The 22,174-nt window shown below is 50.0% G+C and overlaps 1 protein-coding gene across 1 annotated transcript in view; it reads right to left on the bottom strand.

Moving 5' to 3' along the window:
• The window catches only part of galnt2 (UDP-N-acetyl-alpha-D-galactosamine:polypeptide N-acetylgalactosaminyltransferase 2), a 172,454-nt gene that overhangs the window by 81,558 nt on the left and 68,722 nt on the right, over positions 1-22,174 (bottom strand). Inside the window, exons 5-7 of the mRNA XM_038800613.1 lie at positions 8,484-8,551; positions 8,334-8,399; positions 8,111-8,232 (exon numbers count right to left, since the gene is read on the bottom strand). Of these exons, the coding sequence (XP_038656541.1) occupies positions 8,111-8,232; positions 8,334-8,399; positions 8,484-8,551 (256 nt within the window). The remainder of the gene's footprint in view (positions 1-8,110; positions 8,233-8,333; positions 8,400-8,483; positions 8,552-22,174) is intronic.

The raw sequence follows: 22,174 nt of genomic DNA, 5'->3' as shown, positions 1-22,174 counted from the left end.
TTCTCCTGAATTCCAGAGTGGGAAACGGCCATTTGGCACATTGACTCTGCACCAGGTCTTAATGCTGGAGCAACCTGAAACAAATCCAACTGTCTCACTCTATGCTAGCCCTGTATCTTCCTCTGCTTCAAGGATTTAAGTATTTACAGTTCAAAAAACATCCAATAATCTCTGCATCAAACTATTCTTCTAACCTAACTCCTCATTCCCTCAGGGACCATTATAAAATAGTGACCTCACCTCACTATTGACTCTCAGGAGAAAATGTTCTGACCCTATTCACCCGTTAAGACACTGATGATTTTAAAACTTCTATTAAATTTCAATCTTAGCCTTCTTTGCTCCATTAGAATAGTCCCAATAGCTCAAATTTATTCTCAAGACTAAAGTTTGTCTAAGTTGATACGATTTTGGTGGATCTATACCTTGCACACTCAATATTTTTAATGCCCTTTCCATAATGAGATGTCAAAAATGTCATATGTATCAACCGAGAGCAGTCATAGCCAAACTGCACCGGTACCGGGATAGGGAGGCAATCCTGCGCTGGGCCAAGGAAAATAGAGCCAGCAAATGGGACGGGCACACCATCCGAATATATGAAGACCTTGGAGTGGATATACCTAAGAAACAGGCTGAGTTTAACAGAGCGAAAGCGGCTCTCTACAGGAACAAAGTGCGTTTTGGTATGCTGTACCCAGCGAAGCTCTGGGTCACATACCAAAACAAGGAATATTTCTTTACAGCCCCTGCTGAGGCGAATAGATTCGTCGAGGAGCACGGGCTGGAAGAACAGCAGGGGAGGTAGGGACGAGGGGCCCCTGGCAAGGAGCAACGACACGCCAATGGGTAGGATGGGGGAAGAGCAGACAGAAAACCGTAGAGGCCAGGTAGAGGAGAAGCGAGACAACAACCTCCGAGAGGGGAGCCACCGTAATAGCAGGAAAGCTAGCGCCGGGGGCACGCAACAAAGCAGGGCCGCTGCGCACCCCCAACAGGGGGGAAGGCGCCAGGCAGGGGAGGGGGGAGATCACCCACCAAAGTCGGGAGAGCAAACGGGGACAGGAATAGGGTATAGAGGAGCAAAGGAGGGGTATACAGGGGAGGAGGGTAGAGGGAGAGACCAGGGGGGGCACACAGGGAGGGGAAAGGTAGGGTCAAAGGGACAAACGAGGCCAGAAAAGGAACAGGGCTACAAAGTGCCACAACCAAGGGCTCGGAACAAGGAACCGCTGCAAGCACCCACCCAGTACGGTCTGTGGGCAAAAGGGCCCCCCAGAGTGCAGGGGACTACCCGCGTGGCGGACACACAGTGGACGGCCATTGCGGGTGCCCCCGGGACAAGGGGAAACCCCGGAGCGCAGAGACCCGAACGCATGGGGAGAGCAGTGGTAGCGGCCATCCTGGACGGCCCCCTAACAAAGGGAAACCCCGGAGAGCAGGGGCTCGTCCACCAGACAAACATGGTTAATCCCACAGGAACGAGGGGGCAGAAGCCCCCCACCAGGATAATCACCTGGAACGTAAGGGGACTTAACGGCCCAGTGAAGAGATCCAGAGTCCTCACCCACCTCAGAAATATGAGGGCCGACATAGTCTTCCTCCAAGAGACGCATCTGAGGGAGCAGGACCAACTGCGGGTAAGAAAGGGCTGGGTGGGACAAACCTACCATTCCTGCTATGGGACAAGGGCCAGGGGGGTGGCGATACTGATCGGCAAGAGGACAATGTTTAGGGCGACAAAGACGGTTACAGACCCAGGGGGGCGATATGTCATGGTCAGCGGGGCCCTGGATGGGGCGCCGGTAGTCCTAGTCAATGTGTACGCGCCCAACTGGGACGACACGAGCTTCATCCAAAAGACCATGGCAGAAATCCCGGACATAGCGACGCATCGACTAATCATGGGGGGGGACTTCAACTGTGTACAGGACCCAAAGACGGACAGATCAAACCCCAAAACGGGGAAAACCTCAAACATGGCAAGGGAACTCGGTCACTTTATGGAGCAGATGGGAGCTGTGGACCCCGGGAGGTTCACCCACCCGGGGGAGAAAGAATTCTCCTTCTTCTCCCCAGTACACAACGTGTTCACCAGAATTGACTTCTTTGTGGTGGGGAAAACGGTGCTTCCAGGGATAGACAAGGTGGAATACTCCGCAATTGTGATATCAGACCACGCCCCACACTACATGGACGTGCGGCTGGAGACGGGAAGGGCCCAGCGCCCCACATGGAGGTTGGACGGTGCCTTACTAGCTGACAAGGCCTTCAGCGAAAGGATAGCGCGGGCCATAGCGGAGTACACGGAGCACAACCAAAACGGGGAGGTATCATCCTCCACGTTCTGGGAAGCGCTTAAGGCCGTACTAAGAGGGGAAATCATTGCCTTCAAAGCGCAAAGAGATAGGGAGGAAAGGGTGGCTGGGCAGAAGCTGGTCGACTCCATACTGGAGGTAGACCGTAAATACTCTGAGGCCCCGACCGTAGAGCTCCTGGCGGAGAGAAAAGAACTACAAAGGAACTTTGACCTGCTCTCCACCAGGAAAGCAGTGCACCAACTCCGCCAGGCGCGCGGGACCCTGTACGAACACGGAGACAAAGCCAGCCGCCTGTTGGCACACCAGCTGAGAAAGCAGGCAGCCACCAGAGAAATTGGGCAAATCAGGGGTACCAGAGGCATGTTGGAAACAGAACCAGAGAGGATTAACAAAACCTTCAAGGCCTTCTACCAAGAGCTGTACACCTCAGAGCCCCCAACAGGGAAGGCTGGGATGAACCGGTTCCTTGATGGACTGGTCATACCAGTCGTGGGAGAGGGCAGGAAACGGGACCTGGAAGCACCACTAGCACTGGGAGAGATCATGGACAGTATCAGCTCCATGCAGACGGGGAAGGCGCCGGGACCGGACGGATTCCCGGCGGACTTCTACAAAAAATTTGCGACAGCGCTGGCCCCGCACCTGCGGGAGATGTTCGCAGACTCGCTAGCTAGGGGCACACTGCCACCCACGTTAGCACAGGCCTCAATCTCGCTGATACCTAAGAAAGACAAAGACCCAACGGAATGTGGGTCATACAGACCCATATCTCTGCTGAACGCAGACGCCAAAATACTGGCCAAAATCCTAGCCAAAAGGCTGGAAGACTGTGTACCCGAGGTGGTCACAGAGGACCAGACGGGCTTCGTCAAAGGTAGACAGCTCACCTCGAACATCAGGCGCCTGCTGAACGTGATAATGACCCCCTCCGGGGAGAGAACACAAGAGGTGATCGTCTCCCTGGACGCAGAAAAGGCCTTCGACAGATTCGAATGGAAATACCTCATAGAGGTACTGGAGCGGCTCGGGCTTGGAACAGGGTTCACCGCGTGGGTAAAACTCCTATACGACGCCCCCATGGCGAGTGTACGGACCAACAATACCAACTCCCAATACTTCCAGCTGCACAGGGGCACCAGACAAGGATGCCCACTGTCCCCACTGCTGTTCGCACTAGCAATCGAACCGCTAGCAATTGCGCTCAGGGCAGCAAAAAATTGGAGGGGGATCCGAAGGGGAGGCAGAGAGCACAGAGTCTCACTCTATGCAGACGATCTGCTCCTCTACATCTCGGACCCACAAAGCAGCATGGACGGAATCATCGCGCTCCTGAAAGAGTTTGGAGCCTTCTCGGGCTACAAACTCAACATGAGCAAAAGCGAGATCTTCCCAGTACACCAGCGGGGGGGGGGGGGGGGGGGGGCAGCACTAAAGGGGCTGCCGTTCAAACAAGCCCGACATAAATTCCGCTACCTGGGGATCCAAATAGCCCATGACTGGAAAGGGATCCACAAATGGAACCTCACCAGCCTGGCGGAGGAAGTAAAAAAGGACCTGCAAAGATGGAACACACTCCCACTCTCCCTCGCAGGAAGAGTCCAGACGATCAAAATGAACGTACTGCCCAGGTTCCTCTTCCTGTTTAGATCCATTCCGATCTACATCCCCAAGGCCTTCTTCATAGCGCTGGACAAACTTATCATGGCGTTCGTATGGGGGGGTAAAAATGCTAGGATCCCAAAGAAGGTCCTACAGAAAACAAAATCCAGGGGGGGGCTAGCCCTCCCGAATCTACAATTCTACCACCGGGCGGCAACAGCCGAGCGAGTAAGGGGATGGATCCAGGAGCCAGAAGCCGAGTGGGTGCGTGCGGAGGAGGCCTCCTGCATGGGGACCTCCCTCCGGGCCCTTGCCACGGCAGCACTCCCATCCCCACCCAAAAAACACTCCAGCAGCCCAGTGGTGACAGCCACCCTCCAATCCTGGAACCAACTGCGGCAGCAATTTGGCCTGAACAAAATGTCGGACAAGGCTCCCATCTGCAACAACCATAGGTTCAAACCAGCACTGACTGACGCCACCTTCAAAAGGTGGAGACAGGACGGGGGGACACTGACAGTCAGGGACCTATACACGGACGACAGGATCGCAACACTGGACGAACTGACAGAGAAATTTCAGCTAGCTGGGGGGAACGAGCTACGGTACCTGCAGCTCAAAAACTTCCTACGAAAGGAGACAAGGACGTACCCACAACCGCCACGACAGACACTACTGGAAGACCTACTGGACGCAAGTATCCTAGAGAAAGGGAACTGTAGTGACATGTATGGCCGACTGGTAGATAGGGACGACACCGTACTGGACGCAACAAGACGGAAATGGGAGGACGACCTGGGGGTGGAGATAGGGTGGGGACTCTGGAGCGAAGCACTGCATAGGGTCAACTCCACCTCCACGTGCGCAAGGCTCAGCCTGACGCAACTAAAAGTGGTACATAGAGCCCACTTAACGAGAAACCGTATGAGTAGATTCTTCCCGGAGGTGGAGGACAGATGTGAGCGGTGCCAAAGAGGCCCGGCCAACCACGCCCACATGTTCTGGTCTTGCCCCAGACTTGTGGAGTACTGGACAGCCTTCTTCGAGGCCATGTCCAAAGTGGTGGGGGTGAGGGTGGAGCCATGCCCGATAGTGGCGGTCTTCGGGGTTTCAGACCAGCCAGATCTATTCCTGGGGAGGAGGGCGGACGCCCTTGCCTTTGCCTCCCTGGTCGCCCGCCGTAGAATCCTGTTTGGCTGGCGGTCAGCAGCACCGCCCAGAGCTGCAGACTGGCTGTCCGACCTCTCGGATTCTCTCCAAATGGAGAAAATCAAATTCGCCATCCGAGGGTCGGACGACGGCTTCCACAGAACGTGGGAGCCATTCATGCAATTGTTCCGGGACCTGTTTGTGGCCAACGTACAAGAGGAAGAATAGTCGGGGGAAGGTAGCCGGCGGGGAGGGGGGGGGCTACGGGCTCGTTACGGGGGTTTGATGGCTAGCTAAGGCCCAAAACCAAACTAAATAAATGCCAATAAACATGTTGGGGAATGTAAAATATGTATGCCGGCGAAAAGGGGGAGGCCACAGTTATTACTACGAAGATGCTCACCTGTAAATATATATGTTAATTTTTGTGTGTTCTTTTTTTTTTCTCTCTCTCTAACAATTTGTAATTTGTTCAATATAAAACATGAAAACTGAATAAAAAACATTTATAAAAAAAAAATGTCATATGTAATCTAACTGGGGCCTATCTATTACTTGTATAGAATTATTATTACCTTGTATTTTATGTGCCTATTTGTAACACAACTGAGCTGCTTTATATGATGTTTGCTACTTACACTTTCAAGGAATATTATAGTTGGGCATGTTATCCACAATCATTAGCAAAACATTTATCATGTGTATAATTCCATTCCTCGTTTTCCTCTCTAAATGCATTACAACAACAATTTGCACTTACTTGCACCTTTCCTTTGGTAAACTGCCACAAGGCACTTCATGGCAGCTTAATCATACACAAAGTGACACTGAACCACATAAGGAAATATTAGGATAGCTGGCAAAAAACTTGTTCAAGGAGGTAGATTGAAAGCAGGATCTTAAAGGAGAACAGAGGTAGAGGTACAGAGACGTTTAGGGAGAACATTCTGGAGCTTAGCGCCTTGGCACCTGGAAGTGGTGGAGTGTTTAAAGATGCACAAGAGGACAAAATTGGAGGAATGCAGAGATCTCAGAGGGTTGTAGGGCTGTTAGGTCTTAGGTTATGTACCTAAGATAGAGCAAGGCCATGGAGGAATTTGTAAGTTAAGGTGCAAATTTTAAATTCGAGGTGTTGGCATACTTTTACATAAAATTGCACCCACCACTTATCTATGCAACTGCTCTCAATGTGCTGACAGTTTGTTGCCAAATACATCATTTTTGCATTATTAGCAATTCTGATACTATGCCCTCTATGTTTAAGTACAAGCGAGTGACAAAGAAATCTTGTGACAAAGGGCTACAAAGATTTGTTTAATTCCTTCATGGATGTGGACATCACTGGCAAGACTAGCACTTATTGCCCATCCCTAATTGAACTGAGTGGCTTGCTAAGAAGTCATTTTGGAGAGCAATTAAGGATCAACCACATCTGGAGTCAAATGTAGGCAAACCAGCTAAGGATAGCAGATTCCTTCCCTAAAAGACAGGTGGCCTTTTATGACAATCAGTGATAGTTTAATGGCACCATCACTGTGATTACCTTTCAATTCCAGGTTCTTTTATCAATCAATTTATTAATTAATTGAATTCAAATTCCATCAGCCATGGTGGGATTTGAACCCAGGTCCTAGGCCTCTGGATTTACAGTCCAGAGATATTACCATTACATCACCATCTCCTCAGCTGTCTCCCCAAGGTTAATGCCAGAATCATAGAATTTACAGTGCAGAAGGAGGCCATTCGACCCATTGAGTCTGCACCGGCCCTTAGAAAGAGCACCCGACTTAAGTCCACCCTATCCCCATAGCCCAGTAACCCCACCTAACCCTTTTGGACACCAAGGACAATTTATCATGGCCAATCAACCTAACCTGCACATCTTTGGACTGTGGGAGGAAACCGGAGCACCCGGAGGAAACCCACGCACACAAGGGGAGAACATGCAGATTCCACACAGACAGTGAACCAAGCTGGGACTCGAACCTGGGACCCTGGAGCTGTGAAGCAACAATGCTAACCAATGTGCTACCATGCTGTCCATAAAGAGAATGAGAAAAGGTTGACTATCCTGCATCATGCCCCTTAATAAAAGATGCAAGTCTCCCTGTGTTTGCATGGGTTTCGCCCCCACAACCCAAAAGATGTGCAGAGTAGGTGAATTGGCCACGCTAAATTGCTCCTTAATTGGAAAAAATGAATTGGGTACTCTAAATTTAAAAAAATAAAAGATGTAGGTATGATAGAACTATGCAAGATTTAGGCAAATAGGATCCATGTACAGATTTTAAGTACAAGGGGTCATATACACAAATTAAGGGAAGCAGAAGAAAACAGGAAATGCAGGAACTTTTATTTTTAATTAAGAAGGTTTATGTAGAACGGATTACTGGCACAAATGATGGCGTTTCAGCCAGATGGACCATGGTTCTTCCCTGCCTGAAACCGTTACTACGTTGCAACCTTTCTATAATCCAAGCAATACTCATTAACCCTTTGATTCCTAACCATCATTCAGTTTTCTTTTGTTGTTCCCATATTTCACTGATATATCACACTAATATTTCACAGGGTAGCACGGTAGCACAAGTGGATAGCACTGTGGCTTCACAGCGCCAGGGTCCCAGGTTCAATTCCCCATTGGGTCATTGTCTGTGCGGAGTCTGCAAGTTCTCCCCGTGTCTGCGTGGGTTTCCTCCAGGTGCTCCGGTTTCCTCCCACAGTCCAAAGACGTGCAGGTTAGGTGGATAGGCCATGATAAATTGACCTTAGTGACCAAAAAGGTTAGATGGGGTTATTGGGTTACGGGGATAGGGTGGAAGTGAGGGCTTAAGTGGGTCGGTGCAGACTCAATGGGCTGAATGGCCTCCTTCTGCACTGTATATTCTATGTTCTATAACAGACATCTGAAATCTTTGTAAGAACCCTCTTGTGCCTTATTGAATACCTCCTGAAAATCCATAACATTGAGTTGCAAATTAAAGTAAGTCATCTACGTCAATTGGTAACTCGCACATGTTCTCCCAGAATTAGTTGCTTACCTCAACCACCCTCTCCAGGAGGGGTTCCAGCCAGTGTTCGTTGCATTCGCAATGGCTGTCAAGAAACGTAAGGATATTTGCTTGTGCTGCATCAGCTCCCCTGACACGCGAACGCATTAGCCCTGTGAGGGTAAGGGAAGAAAAGATCATCAGTAAGTTTCTTTTAAAAGAAAAAGTCAAACACAGAAACACAAAAAAAAACACAATCTTTCACTTGATTCACCTTCACGTCTGTTGTTTCGAAGAATTCGGACCTTCTCAATCTTTGACAGCAAAGTTCCATCTTCAGCTGAAAGTAGACATTCATATTTTTTAACAAAATGTATTTAACAGAACACACTAATTATGAAGAGTTAAAACAATTCCTACTTACCGTTGTCACTATAATCATCGACCAAAATGATTTCTTTGATTAGATGTGGTGGACTCTTTCTAAGCACACTGTAAAGAGAAAATCAGACAATTCTAGTCAATTATTTGAAAATAAATGCAAGAAAACAATGATTAGCAGTTTGCAGCGCTGCTTTATTGAAGTTCCTATTTTTTGTAAAACCTTTATCTATGGTGTTTCTTGTATTTACATTACTTTTTTTTTAAAACACAGAATTAACTCAACAACTTAGTACGTGGAGGCAGTTTGTGGAGAAATTTAGCTCAGGGGAATATTTCAGTGAAAAACAGTTTCTGGCACATTTATTATTTTGAGAAAAAGGATAGAAATAGAGGAACAAAAGCTGATCCTTCAGTCCCCTGAGCCTTATTTACATTTAATAAGGTCATGGTTGATCTGTATCTCAACTCCTCCTATCTCCCTTGGTTTTGCAACTCTTAGTACATTTGCCTATGTTACAATCCCCTTGGAGACTATTACCTGAATTCCAGTGACCGACTGAAAGAGCACAACATAACACTTGAAGTTTAAAGACTTTTACTGTAATAAACAAACTAATAGCAACATTGACTTTCACTATTTTTGAAGGCAACTTATACTTTAAACTACAGAGAAGATCCCCCATGTAATTTTTAACACAAGATATTGAGTAGACCATATCACCTGTCGACACTGCTATAATTATTATAGTACTATTCAATTCTATAATCATGGATGACCTTGGACTTCAATTCCACTTTCCATATCCCTCGATTCCCTGAGACACCAAAATTCTGTCTATCCCAACCTTAAATGCAATCAACAAATGAGCATCCAAAACCTTTTTGGAGTGGAGAAATCCAAAGATTCACGAACCTTTTGAGTGAAGTAATTTCTCCTCATCTCAGTCCTAAATAATCGGCCCCTTATCTGGAGTCCATGCCCCCAAGCAGGTTCCCCAAGCAGAGGGAACAATCTCTCAACGTCTACTATATCAAGCCCACCCTTCAGAAACTTGCATGTTTCCGTGAGATCACCACTTTTTCTAATAAATTCCAGTGTTACAATCCCAGTTGACTTTACTACTAGCAAGTCAAGTGCCAGAGTGGAACAATGCAATCCTAACTTTTATGTTTTTTCTCTAGAGGTGTGGATGAACAGAGTTGTAGGACTGCCGATTAACTTTTAACAAAAGAATAAAAACATTTATTAGACAAGAAACGATTAACGAGAACACACTATTCCTTCACTCCAGCTATTACTCTACAGATATTGATGTGTGAAGAAGGCATTTTTAAGTTATTAGACATTGCACTGCATTCAGTTTAAAAACTCTAGTTCCATTATTTACTGGAGAAGTTAAAACGTTCAGTTCTGACTGGGGAACAAGCTGTCAATTTGTAAAAAATACAGTACAAGGACACAATTTGTCAGTGGGGCCAGTTCCCAGGTAGGAACTAGCCAGGTGTTTACTCTCACGGTCTGTATAACAATCTGTCAGTCTACCATTTGCTCTGGCTCCAAGATGTCTGCCGATAAGAACAGGGATGGGCGATTGATAGCGCCACACCAGATATTGGACCACCGATATCATTAATCGCAAGACAACATATGTGCCTTTGTAATGATTGGATAGTTTAATTCAGCATGCGGACCTTTGATGTGATTGGTGAATTATTCTCATATACTAAACCTAATCGATAGTCATAATTACATATAGATAACTAGTAATAAGTGATTGGAATGTGCTAATTTTGCTAATTTAAATGTGGAGTATATATACACAGGGCAGGCAGCAGGGCAGAGCTGTCTGGTGTGCATGTTGTTTATGCCACCAGCCCAGTTATAACTGTAACAAAGACTTTGTTCATAACTGTGAGTGTCTTTGCCCGGACTATCACGAACGTAAGGGTGAAGTACACCACAGTCCAATAGATGTACAATTTGTCCCTCTACGATAACGATAACACAAGTTACAAAATCTTATACCATGTTCTCAGTATGTACACAGTCCATGCTCAGGAACACCACATTCCGAAACCAAGTGACAGGTGCCACCCAAAACAAGTTGGTAGATTTCTCATCAAATCCCCCGAGATGCTCGTCACTCTTTAAGCCGATTGGTCTCACTGGAACTCTGGTTTTCACACAAGGGTCTCCAAACTCCTCTCTCAAAGAACACACTTGAAATTTTCACCCACAAGGTTCTCTCTCAGATACTTTCACCAAGGATTCCCATCCAGGATTTCAACTTTTCCTTTCAGTATTCCTCTGCCCTGGAGCACCCTGTGCATTCAAGCTTCCACACGGTCTCGCAGGTATCCAGCCACACTAACGCTATTGCTTCACAGGCTGTATCAAGGTGTCACCAACCTGCGGATTTATTTGGATATCTGGCTTCACACAGCTGGCTTCTCTAAGTGTGAACATCATGCACCTCACCAGGCCCAATACCACCTCCCCCCCCCCCCCCCCCACCACCCCCCCCCCCCCCCACACACACACCCCCCCCCCCACACACACACCACCCCCCCACACACACACACACCCCCCCCACACACCACCCCCCCCCCCCCCCCCACACACACACACACCCCCCCCCCACACACACACACACCCCACCACCCCACACACACCCCCACACACCACCCCCCCACACAAACACACCACCCCCCCCACACACACCACCACCCCCCCCCACACACACACCACCCCCCCCCACACACACACCACCCCCCCCACACACACACCACCCCCCCCACACACACACCACCCCCCCCACACACACACCACCCCCCCCACACACACACCACCCCCCCCCACACACACACCACCCCCCCCACACACACCACCCCCCCCACACACACACCACCCCCCCACACACACACCACCCCCCCCACACACACACCACCCCCCCCACACACACACCACCCCCCCCACACACACACCACCCCCCCACACACACACCACCCCCCCACACACACCCCCCCCACACACACACCCCCCCCCACACACACACCACCCCCCCACACACACCAACCCCCCGCCACACACACACCACCCCCCCCCACACACACACCACCCCCCCACACACCACCCCCCCACACACCACCCCCCCCACACACACACACCACCCACCCCCCACACACACACCACCCCCCCACACACACACCACCCCCCCACACACACACACCACCCCCCCACACACACCCCCCCCCACACACACACACACCACCCCCCCACACACACACCACCCCCCCCCACACACACCACCCCCCCCCACACCCACACCACCCCCCCCACACACACCACCCCCCCCACACACACCACCCCCCCCCACACACACAACACACCCCCCCCCACACACACACCACACCCCCACACACACCACCACCCCCACACACACAACACCACCCCCCACACACACACACCACAACCCACACACACCACACCCCCACACACACCACCACCCCCACACACACAACACCACCCCCCCACACACACACACCACACCCACACACACACCACACCCCCACACACACCACCACCCCCCACACACACACACCACCCCCCACACACACACACCACACCCACACGCACCCCACCCCCCCCACACGCACACCACCCCCACACACGCACACACCACCCCCACACACGCACACAGCACCCCACACACGCACACAGCACCCCCACACACGCACACCACCCCCCACACACGCACACCACCCCCACACACGCACACCACCCCCACACACGCACACCACCCCCACACACGCACACCACCCCCACACACGCACACCACCCCCACACACGCACACACACCCCCCCCACACACCACCCCCCCCCAAGCCCCCCCCACACACACACACACCGAGCCCCCCCCCACACACACACACACCCCACCCCCCACACACACCCCCACACACCACCCCCCCACACAAACACACCACCCCCCCCACACACACACCACCCCCCCCACACACACACCACCCCCCCACACACACCACCCCCCCCACACACACCACCCCCCCCCACACACACCACCCCCCCCACACACCACCCCCCCCACACACACACCACCCCCCCCCACACACACCACCCCCCCCACACACACCACCCCCCCCACACACACCACCCCCCCCACACACACACCACCCCCCCCACACACACACACCACCCCCCCACACACACCCCCCCCCCCACACAACCCCCCCCCACACACACACCACCCCCCCCACACACACCACCCCCCCCACACACACACCACCCCCCCCCACACACACACCACCCCCCCACACACCACCCCCCCCACACACACACACCACCCCCCCCACACACACACCACCCCCCCACACACACACCACCCCCCCCACACACACACCACCCCCCCCACACACACACACCACCCCCCCACACACACACACCCCCCCCCACACACACACACCACCCCCCCACACACACACCACCCCCCCCCACACACACACCACCCCCCCCACACTCACACCACCCCCCCCACACACACCACCCCCCCCACACACACCACCCCCCCACACACACAACACCCCCCCCCACACACACACCACACCCCCACACACACCACCACCCCCACACACACAACACCACCCCCCACACACACACACCACACCCACACACACACCACCCCCCCACACACACCACCACCCCCCACACACACAACACCACCCCCCACACACACACACCACACCCACACACACACCACACCCCCACACACACCACCACCCCCACACACACAACACCACCCCCCACACACACACACCACACCCACACGCACCCCACCCCCCCCACACGCACACCACCCCCACACACGCACACACCACCCCCACACACGCACACAGCACCCCACACACGCGCACACCACCTCCACACACGCACACCACCCCCACACACGCACACCACCCCCACACACGCACACCACCCCCACACACGCACACCACCCCCACACACGCACACCACCCCCACACACGCACACCACCCCCACACACGCACACCACCCCCACCACCCCCACACACGCACACCGCCCCCACACACGCACACCGCTCCCACACACGCACACCGCCCCCACACACGCACACCGCCCCCACACACGCACACCGCCCCCACACGCACACCACCCCCACCCCCGCACACCACCCCCACACACGCACACCACCCCCACACACGCACACCACCCCCACACACGCACACCACCCCCACACACGCACACCACCCCCACACACGCACACCACCCCCACACACGCACACCACCCCCACACCGCCCCCACACCGCCCCCACACACACACACACACACACACACACACACACACACACACACACACACACACACACACACACACACACACACACACACACACACACACACACACACCTGGAAACCTTTAACAACCCAAACTTGTTTCCGGATAGAAGCCAGACCAGTTAGATGGCTGCCTCCATTCCACCCTAAATTAGACAGTCCCAAAACGTTACAATCTTATAGACCATATTTGCAACACCTAAGCCACACACCATCCTGACTTGGAAATATATTGCCATTCCTTCACTTAGATCAAATAGTTTGGATGGGGTGGTGTTTGTGCAGTGTGTCCAGGAAGCTTTTCTAACAGTATGTAAATTGTCCGACCAGAGGGGAGGCCATATTGGATTTGGTACTTGCTAATGAACCAGGGCAAGTGATAGATTTGTTAGTGGGGGAGCATTTTGGAGATAGAGACCACAATTCTGTGACTTTCACTTTAGTAATGGAGAGGGATAGGTGCGTGCAACAGGGCAAGGTTTACAATTGGGTTAAGGGTAAATACGATGCTGTCAGACAAGAACTGAAGTGCATATGTTGGGAACATAGGCCGTCAGGGAAGGACACAATTGAAATGTGGAACTTGTTCAAAGAACAGATACTACGTGTCCTTGATAGGTATGTCCCTGTCAGGCAGGGAAGGGATGGTCGAGTGAGGGAACCATGGTTGACAAGAGAGGTTGAATGTCTTGTTAAGAGGAAGAAAGATACTTATGTAAGGCTGAGGAAACAATGTTCAGACAGGGCGCTTGAGGGATACAAGATAGCCAGGAGGGAACTGAAGAAAGAGATTAGGAGAGCTAAGAGAGGGCATGAAAAATCTTTGGTGGGTAGAATCAAGGAAAACCCCCAAGGCCTTTTACACATGTGTGAGAAATATGAGAATGACTAGAGCGAGGGTGGGTCCGATCAAGGACAGTAGCGGGAGATTGTGTATGGAGTCAGAAGAGATAGGAGAGGTCTTGAACGAGTACTTTTCTTCAGTATTTACCAATGAGAGGGGCCATATTGTTGGAGAGGACAGTGTGAAACAGACTGGTAAGCTCGAGGAGATACTTGTTAGGAAGGAAGATGTGTTGGGCATTTTGAAAAACTTGAGGATAGACAAGTCCCCCAGGCCTGACGGGATATATCCAAGGATTCTATGGGAAGCAAGAGATGAAATTGCAGAGCCGTTGGCAATGATCTTTGCGTCCTCACTGTCAACAGGGGTAGGGGTGGTACCAGGGGATTGGAGAGTGATGAATGTTGTGCCCCGTTCAAAAAAGGAAATAGGGATAAGCCTGGGAATTACAGGCCAGTTAGTCTTACTTTGGTGGGAGGCAAAGTAATGGAAAGGGTACTGAGGGATAGGATTTGTGAGCATCTGGAAAGACATTGCTTGATTAGGAATAGTCAGTACGAGTTTGTGAGGGGTAGGTCTTGCATCGTCTTATTGAATTCTTTGAGGAGGTGACCAAGCACATGGATGAAGGTAAAGCAGTGGATGTGGTGAACATGGATTTTAGTAAGGCATTTGATAAGGTTCTCCATGGTAGGCTATGCAGAAAGTAAGGAGGCATGGGACAGTGGGAAATTTGGCCAGTTGGATAATGAACTGGCTAACCGATAGAAGACAGAGAGTGGTGGTGGATGGCAAATATTCAGCCTGGAGCCCAGTTACCAGTGGCGTACCGCAGGGATCAGTTCTGGGTCCTCTGCTGTTTATGATTTTCATGAATGACTTGGAGGAGGGAGTTGAAGGATGGGTCAGTAAATTTGCAGACGATACGAAGATTGGTGGAGTTGTGGATAGTGAGGAGGGCTGCTGACGGCTGCAAAGAGACATAGATAGAATGCAGAGCTAGGCTGAGAAGTGGCAAATGGAGTTTAACCCTGACAAGTGTAAGGTTGTCCATTTTGGAAGGACAAATATGAATGCGGAATACAGGGTTAACGGTAAGGTTCTTGGCAATGTGGAGGAGCAGAGAGATCTTGGGGTCTATGTTCATAGATCTTTGAAAGTTGCCACTCAAGTGGATAGAGCTGTGAAGAAGGCCTATGGTGTGCTAGCGTTCATTAGCAGAGGAATCGAATTTAAGAGCCGTGAGGTGATGATGCAGCTGTACAAAACCTTGGTAAGGCCACATTTGGAGTACTGTGTGCAGTTCTGGTCACCTCATTTTAGGAAGGATGTGGAAGCTTTAGAAAAGGTGCAAAGGAGAGTTACCAGGATGATGCCTGGAATGGAGAGTAGTTCTTACAAGGAAAGGTTGAGGGTGCTCGGCCTTTTCTCATTAGAACGGAGAAGGATGAGGGGCGACTTAATAGAGCTTTATAAGATGATCAGGGAATAGATAGAGTAGACAGTCAGAGATATTTTTCCCCGGGTGGAACAAACCATTACAAAGGGACATAAATTTAAGGTGAATGGTGGAAGATATAGGGGGGGAATGTCAGAGGTAGGTTCTTTACCCAGAGAGTAGTGGGGGCATGGAATGCACTGCCTGTGGAAGTAGTTGCGTCGGAAACATTAGGGACCTTCGGCGTCTATTGTATAGGTACATGGATTACGGTAGAATGATGGGGTGTAGATTAATTTGTTCTTAGTCTAGGACAAAAGTTCGGCACAATATAGTGGGCCGAAGGGCCTGTTCTGTGCTGTATTTTTCTATGTTCTATCGTTGGGCCCAAATCCTGAAACTCCCTCCCTAACAGCACTGTGGGTACCTGCACCACATGTAGTGGTTCAAGAAGGCAGCTCACTATCACTTTCGCAGAGGCAGTTAGAGATGGGCAATAAATGCTGGCTTAGCCAGTGACGTCCACATCCCATGAGTTCATTTTTAAAAAGGGTGCCATGACAGGTTAGTGTGCAGGAGGGCATACCAAAACAGTAACATAAAGGGGCTGACTTGTGCGCAGTCTGATAGGAGCTTTTAGAAAGGTTGCTATGTGGCTGCCCAACTTAGAGGCAACATGTTCCGAGGGCAACGTCCAGTGGAGAAAGAATCACAGGGATCAGTGCTGGGTTCTCTGCTATTTGTGATTTTTATCAATTACTTGGAGGAGGGGGCTGAAGGGTGGTCAGTACATTTGCTGATGACACCAAGATTGGTGGAGTAGTGGATGAGGTGGAGGACTGTTGTCGGCTGCAAAGAGACATTGATAGGATGCAGAGCTGGGCCGAAAAATGGCAGATGGAGTTTAACCCTGATAAGTGTGAGGTGATTCATTTTGATAGAAAAAATTTGAATGCGGATTACAGGGTCAATGGCAGGGTTCTGAGGAATGTGGAGGAACAGAGAGATATTGGGGTTTGTGTGGATAGAGCTGTGAAGAAGGCCTATAGTGTGTCAGCGTTTATTAACAGGGGGCGTGAGTTTAAGAGCCGCGGGGTTATGCTGCAACTGTACATAACCCTGGTGAGACCACATTTGGAGTATTGTGTGCAGTTCTGGTCACCTCACTTGGATTGGATTGGATTTGTTTATTGTCACGTGTACCGAGGTACAGTGAAAAGTATTTTTCTGCAAGCAGCTCAACAGATCATTCAGTACATGGGAAGAAAAGGGAATTAAACAGAATTCAAGAAAATACATGAGAATACATAATAGGGCAACACAATATATACAATGTAACTACATAAGCATTGGCATCGGAAGAAGCATACATGGGTGTAGTGTTAATGAGGTCAGTCCATAAGAGGGTCATTTAGGAGTCTGGTGACAGTGGGGAAGAAGCTGTTTTTGAGTCTGTTCGTGCGTGTTCTCAGACTTCTGAATCTCCTGCCCGATGGAAGAAGTTGGAAAAGTGAGTAAGCCGGGTGGGAGGAATCCTTGATTATGCTGCCTGCTTTCCCCCGGCAGCGGGAGGTATAGATGGAATCAATGGATGGGAGGCAGGTTCGTGTGATGGACTGGGCGGTATTCACGACTCTCTGAAGTTCCTTGCGGTCCTGGGCCGAGCAGTTGCCATACCAGGCTGTGATGCAGCCCGATAGGATGCTCTCTGTAGTGCATCTGTAAAAGTTGGTAAGGGTTAGTAAGGGTTAATGTGGACATGTAAGGACTTAGGAAGGATGTGGAAGCATTGGAAAGGGTGCAGAGGAGATTTACCAGGATGCTGCCTGGTTTGGAGGATAGGTCTTATGAGGAAAGGTTGAGGGAGCTAGGGCTTTTCTCTTTGGAGCGGAGGAGGATGAGAGGCGACTTAATAGAGGTTTATAAGATGATGAGGGGGATAGCTAGAGTGGACGTTCAGAGACTATTTCCTCGGGTGGATGTAGCTGTTACAAGGTGGCATAACTATAAGGTTCAGGGTGGGAGATACAGGAGGGATATCCGAGGTAGGTTCTTTACTGAGAGTGGGTAGGGTGTGGAATGGACTGCCTGCTGCGATAGTGGAGTCGGACACTTTAGGAACTTTCAAGCGGTTATTGGATAGGCACATGGAGCACACCAGAATGACAGGGAGAGGGATAGCTTGATCTTGGTTTCGGACAATGCTCGGCACAACATCGAGTGCCAAAGGGCCTGTTCTGTGCTGTACTGTTCTATGTTCTATGTTTCCTAGATGATTTGAGACGGCAGTTAAGAATCAACCAGAGGGCAGCACGGTGGCAGTGGGTTAGCCCTGCTGCCTCACAGCGCCGAGGTCCCAGGTTCGATCCCGGCTCAGGGTCACTGTCCGTGTGGAGTTTGCACATTCTCCCCGTGTTTGCGTGGGTTTCACCCCACAACCCAAAAATGTGCAGGTTAGGTGAATTGGCGACGCTAAATTGCCCCTCAATTGGAAAAAATGAATTGGGTACTCTAAATTTATTTTTAAAAAAGAATCAACCAGGCTGCTCTGAGTAGGGGGCGAGCTTGAAAATAGCAGCTTCAGGCAATTTGTCAGTTACAGTACACCATTCTGGCGTTGTCAATATTTACCAGGGCAGGACAGGAAGCCAGTTCTCCTAATCGAGGCCAATTACTGAAAAAGGTTGTCAACAGCTTGTTTGAGGGGAAAGTGGAACATTTAAAATGTCACAATAATTTCAGGAGCTGTCAGTCTCTGACTAGCTGGGGGGAGGCAGGCACAGAGTGCAAAGCTGGTCAAGGCTGCCCCATCATGAAGCGCATCACCTCCATACTCCCGGAACGCCTTGACCCACTTCAATTCGCATACCGTCGCAACCGGTCCACATCAGACGCCATTTCCCTGGCCCTACACTCATCCTTAGAGCATCTCGAAAACAAGGACTCCTACATCAGACTCCTATTTATTGACTACAGCTCCGCCTTCAACACCATAATCCCAGCCAAGCTCATATCAAAGCTCCAAAACCTAGGACTTGGCTCTCCACTCTGCAACTGGATCCTTGACTTTCTGACCAACAGACCACAGTCAGTAAGAATGAACACCAACACCTCCTCCACAATAGTCCTCAATATCGGTGCCCCGCAAGGCTGCGTACTTAGCCCCCTACTCTACTCCCTGTACACACACAACTACATGGCAAAACTTGGTTCCAACTCCATCTACAAGTTTGCTGACGATACGACCATAGTGGGCCGGATCTCGAATAACGACGAGTCCGAATACAGGAGGGAGATAGAGAACCTAGTGGAGTGGTGCAGCGACAACAATCTCTCCCTCAATGCCAGCAAAACTAAAGAGCTGGTCATCGACTTCAGGAAGCAAAGTACTGTACACACCCCTGTCAGCATCAACAGAGCCGAGGGAGAGATGGTGAGCAGTTTCAAATTCCTAGGGGTGCACATCACCAAAAATCTATCCTGGTCCACTCACGTCGACGCTATCACCAAGAAAGCACAACAGCGCCTATACTTCCTCAGGAAACTAAGGAAATTCGGCATGTCCACATTAACCCGTACCAACTTTTACAGATGCACTATAGAGAGCATCCTATCGGGCTGCATCACAGCCTGGTATGGCAACTGCTCGGCCCAGGACCGCAAGGAACTTCAGAGAGTCATGAATACCGCCCAGTCCATCACACGAACCTGCCTCCCATCCATTGATTCCATCTACACCTCCCGCTGCCGGGGGAAAGCAGGCAGCATAATCAAGGATCCCTCCCACCCGGCTAACCCACTTTTCCAACTTCTTCCATCGGGCAGGAGATTCAGAAGTCTGAGAACACGCACGAACAGACTCAAAAACAGCTTCTTCCCCGCTGTCACCAGACTCCTAAATGACCCTCTTATGGACTGACCTCATTAACACTACACCCATGTCTGCTTCATCCGATGCCAGTGCTTATGTAGTACATTGTATATACTGTGTTGCCCTATTATGTATTCTCATGTATTTTCTTGAATTCTGTTTAATTCCCTTTTCTTCCCATGTACTGAATGATCTGTTGAGCTGTTTGCAGAAAAATACTTTTCACTGTACCTTGGTACACGTGACAATAAACAAATCCAATGCAATCCAATCCAATCCATGAAATCACCCTGGCCCCATTACAGGACCAGCGGAATAAAGAGAGTCTGGCATGTGGCAAGGTGGAGTGCAAACTGTATAGTTGGCAGGGATAGCTGGTACACAGTGCCCGAGCACTGCGGGGGCAAAACAGCAAGCAACAAGATGGCCAATCACAATTGGCTACCCACCCAGAAGGAAGGTTGTAGCTGGCAATGGAGGTCTGAGTGCCAGACTTTGGAACCCATGGTGCGAATGTAACTTGCCACTTGCCAGGTCAAGCCTGGATATTGTCCAGGTCCTGCTACATTTGGACATGAACTATTTGATCTTAATAATAATCTTTATTGTCACAAGTAGGCTCACATTAACACTGCAATGAAGTTACTGTGAAAATCTTCTAGTCGCCACATTCCGGTGCCTGTTGAGGTCCAATGAGGGAGAACTGAGAATGTAAAATTCACCTAACAGCACATCTTTCGGGACTTGTGGGAGGAAACCAGAGCACCCAGAAGAAACCCACGCAGACACGGGGAGAACGTGCAGTAGTTAGTGCTGTGGCTTCACAGCGCCAGGGTCCCAAATTCGATTCCTCGCTGGGTTACTGTCTGTGCGGAGTCTGCACATTCACCCAGTGTCTGCATGGGTTTCCTCCCACAGTCCGAAGATGTCCAATATCCAGGCTTGGCCTGGCAAGTGACATTCGCGCCACACAAGTTTCGGTTACAAAGAGGGAGAATTCAGAATTGTCACAGTAACTTCATTGCAGTGGTAATGCAAGCCTACTTGTGACGATAATAAAGATTATTATTGTTATTATCCTGTTCCTGGAGGGTGGAAGGAGGAGCATGTCCCTGTCATGCAGCAGGGACACTTCTGTTCAACATCTCCCTCTGCCTGGTCTTCCTTCTGCTCTGTCTCCTCCCTGGAGAGCTGCCTCCTTTCAAGGCTCGCCATCCTCAAGGCCCACATCTCGCTGTTACAGAGAACATAGCAGACCACCACAATAAAGTTAAGAAAACATTTGGGACCCTAGGCTTTATAAGTAGGGGCACAGAATACAAAAGCTGGAAAATTGTGATAAACCTGTGTTTACTCCCACAGTCCAAAGATGTGCAGGTTAGGTGGATTGGACATGCTAAATTGCCCTTAGTGTCCAAAAAGGTTAGGAGGGGTTATTGGGTTACAGGGGTAGGGTGGAAGTGAGGGCATAAGTGTGTTACTGTAGACTCAATGGGCCGAATGGCCTCCTTCTGCACTGTATGTTCTCTGTTCTATTACAAATCCATTCCAGGTTTTTCAACTATACGGCCAAACCAGGCTTTCACTCCACTTTTAATAAAGAACCAATTCCAGGTTTCCCACTTTCCTCTCAGGTTTCTTCTGTATTAACTGCTTTTACACAAACTCGGAGATCCAGCTACCGATTTTAATAGTTATTTCACAGCTTCTTCTCAGCTCTGTCTGTCTTTACTGAACAGTTCCTTGATCTGGTACCTTTAACCTCCGACTTCTCTTCATTTCTATAGTTTCTTTATTTAACTGCTCTTCAGATCGCTGCTTTTGTTTTCTTAACCATTACTCCATAGTATCGGTTTTCTTCTAGCAAAGCTGAGAGAGATGTTCTCTCTCCAGCCTTCGAAACCAACTGTTTCTAGCAGAGCTATGAGCTGCCTACTCTCTCACAACTTCACCAACTACAATCAAATTCAGCTAAACTTAAAAGCTTCTCTGCCTCACAAGGACCTAGTTGCTAAGCAACACTGCTGGTATATACTCTTCACGCCGTAGCCCTCTCTGGGCACAATGGAATCACAGTTGGAACGGAAACCAACCCTCACACATACAAACACCGTTATCCAGCATAAATCTAACTACAGGTTTTACACTTCCAGGTCTAGGAATTCCAAACAATGGAAAGCCTTTCACCATGTTTGTTCATGAGAAAG

The sequence above is a fragment of the Scyliorhinus canicula genome, chromosome 6 (assembly GCF_902713615.1).
Source record: "Scyliorhinus canicula chromosome 6, sScyCan1.1, whole genome shotgun sequence".
NCBI lineage: Eukaryota > Metazoa > Chordata > Chondrichthyes > Carcharhiniformes > Scyliorhinidae > Scyliorhinus > Scyliorhinus canicula.
This window is presented reverse-complemented; position numbering and strand designations above follow the sequence as displayed.